This window comes from Macrobrachium rosenbergii, chromosome 18 (assembly GCF_040412425.1).
Source record: "Macrobrachium rosenbergii isolate ZJJX-2024 chromosome 18, ASM4041242v1, whole genome shotgun sequence".
Lineage (NCBI taxonomy): Eukaryota > Metazoa > Arthropoda > Malacostraca > Decapoda > Palaemonidae > Macrobrachium > Macrobrachium rosenbergii.
The window spans coordinates 23,448,021-23,450,014 of record NC_089758.1 but is presented as its reverse complement, the minus strand read 5'-3'; the positions used below and the strand labels follow the sequence as shown (position 1 = coordinate 23,450,014).

General features: G+C 41.9%; 1 protein-coding gene across 1 annotated transcript; it reads right to left on the bottom strand.

Moving 5' to 3' along the window:
* Positions 1 to 592: 592 nt before the first annotated feature.
* LOC136847994 (uncharacterized) lies at positions 593 to 1,009 on the bottom strand. Its single transcript, XM_067120003.1, has one exon. The coding sequence runs from the start codon at positions 1,007 to 1,009 to the stop codon at positions 593 to 595; it is 417 nt and encodes a 138-aa protein (XP_066976104.1).
* Positions 1,010 to 1,994: the final 985 nt, after the last annotated feature.

Below are 1,994 nucleotides of genomic sequence, written 5' to 3'. Positions count from 1 at the left end.
CTTTGGAGTGAAATTTGAATGGCTACTGGGATCGCTCAAATCATCATCTTTTTAAAAGGATGTATATACTTACCTTTATCAGGAACCATAGAGGGGTATCAATTTTGGAGATGCCCGGCGCTCTGGTATTCCATCAGCAAAGGCCTCACAATTATGGCGACCAAACACTGATACAACAACAATCACCCCGGTGGGGGGGGGGGGGGTATTAGTGCCGTTAGTGCACCGCATACACTGTAGGCGTTACTTAAGGTTCTTTGCAGTGTGCCTTCGGGCCCTAGCTGCAACTCCTTTCGTTCCTTTTACTGTACCTTCTATCATATTCTCTTTCTTCCGTTTTACTTTCCACCCTCTCCTAACAATTGATTGTTACACCTTTAAGACCTTTTACTGTCAATTTCCGTTTCAGCGCTGAATGACAACATAGGTCCTAGTGCTTGGCCTTTGGCCTAAATTCTATATTCAGTTCAATTCAACAACAACAATCAAATACTAGGGCAAATAAATCTTATTCGTAATCAGTACAAGCCCATCTCCAATCTTCGTGAATATGTTATATATATCAAAGGAGATATAACACTCGCTACTTCCTTTATTTCAAATATTGGTGGATAGGTGGGGGTGGATGGTTGTCAGCAGAGCACAGCATTGCTACTGAAGTTGCCAGAGGTAAAGGTGGATGGTTGTCAGCAGAGCACAGCAGAGTTGCCAGAGGTAAAGGTGGATGGTTGTCAGCAGAGCACAGCATTGCTGCTGAAGTTGCCAGAGGTAAAGGTGGATGGTTGTCAGCAGAGCACAGCATTGCTGCTGAAGTTGCCAGAGGTAAAGGTGGATGGTTGTCAGCAGAGCACAGCATTGCTACTGAAGTTGCCAGAGGTAAAGGTTGATGGTTGTCAGCAGAGCACAGCATTGCTACTGAAGTTGCCAGAGGTAAAGGTGGATGGTTGTCAGCAGAGCCCAGCATTGCTGCTGAAGTTGCCAGATGGCTTCCTGATATAATGGTGGACATTTTTCCGCATAATGTAATTCTTGCATGTAATTTTTTTGTCAGTTGCTTTGACAGTTGCCTCTTCATTTCCAAGCACACCCACATATGCTGGAAGACAATACAGATTTGATTTTTAATCCTCTACATTTTACAGTGTATTCTTTTTGTCACACACTTTCATTTCCTGTTAAACATTTTTCCCACAAGTTGCATTTTTTTTACTTGGGGTCATTTTTATCAGTGTCTGCAAAAGTGCAAAAGTTTCATGTAACTGCGCAATAAAAATAGAAATTGCAAGGGGAAATTTGCAATATTGTAATGAAGCATTTTCCTGTAAACTCCGAATTCAGTATCATTACTGGATTGAGAGACCTATTTATATATTAATGTTCCATAAAAATAAAAATAAAAAACACCCGATCTTCGGCAAAGTTTATTTTTATTATTATTTAGGGACTTGAAAAAATGGATTTTCTGCTGGTTTCAAAGTATTTATGTTTGATTTTTACAATAGTGCGAGGGAGGCAGAGGCAGGTGCTAGGGTATTGTCATTTCCCTTTTCTGCTATCGTCCGTAATCTCATAATTCCTTCGCCACAAGTCAAAGCGACTCCTGACTTCGGGCTGAAAAGGCCACGGAGTCAAGATGACATTATGGAAAATTCCACCCACTGAGGAAAGTGTTCTCTCTTCATAAAGTCTCCCTGCAGCCTTATCCTCCTTAGCCTTCTCTTTATACTCCCCTTTAGCTTCTTTTCCCGTCTCAGTACCCGAAAGTAGAAGAAAATCCCGCGAAGGGGAGAGCCTCTCTATACAGTCTCCCTACACCAGTATCTCGCGTAACCATCTCTTTATGCTTCATTGAAACCCCTTTTCCCTTCTCGGTGAACCAAATCATCAGAAAATCGGGGTATTCAGTGTCCACCTTAAAAGGTCATCAACATTTCGCTTTCGTGGGCCTTCTTTCATAGCTTTCTTGAGTCTTCTTCCATTTGCGTCCTTTCTTC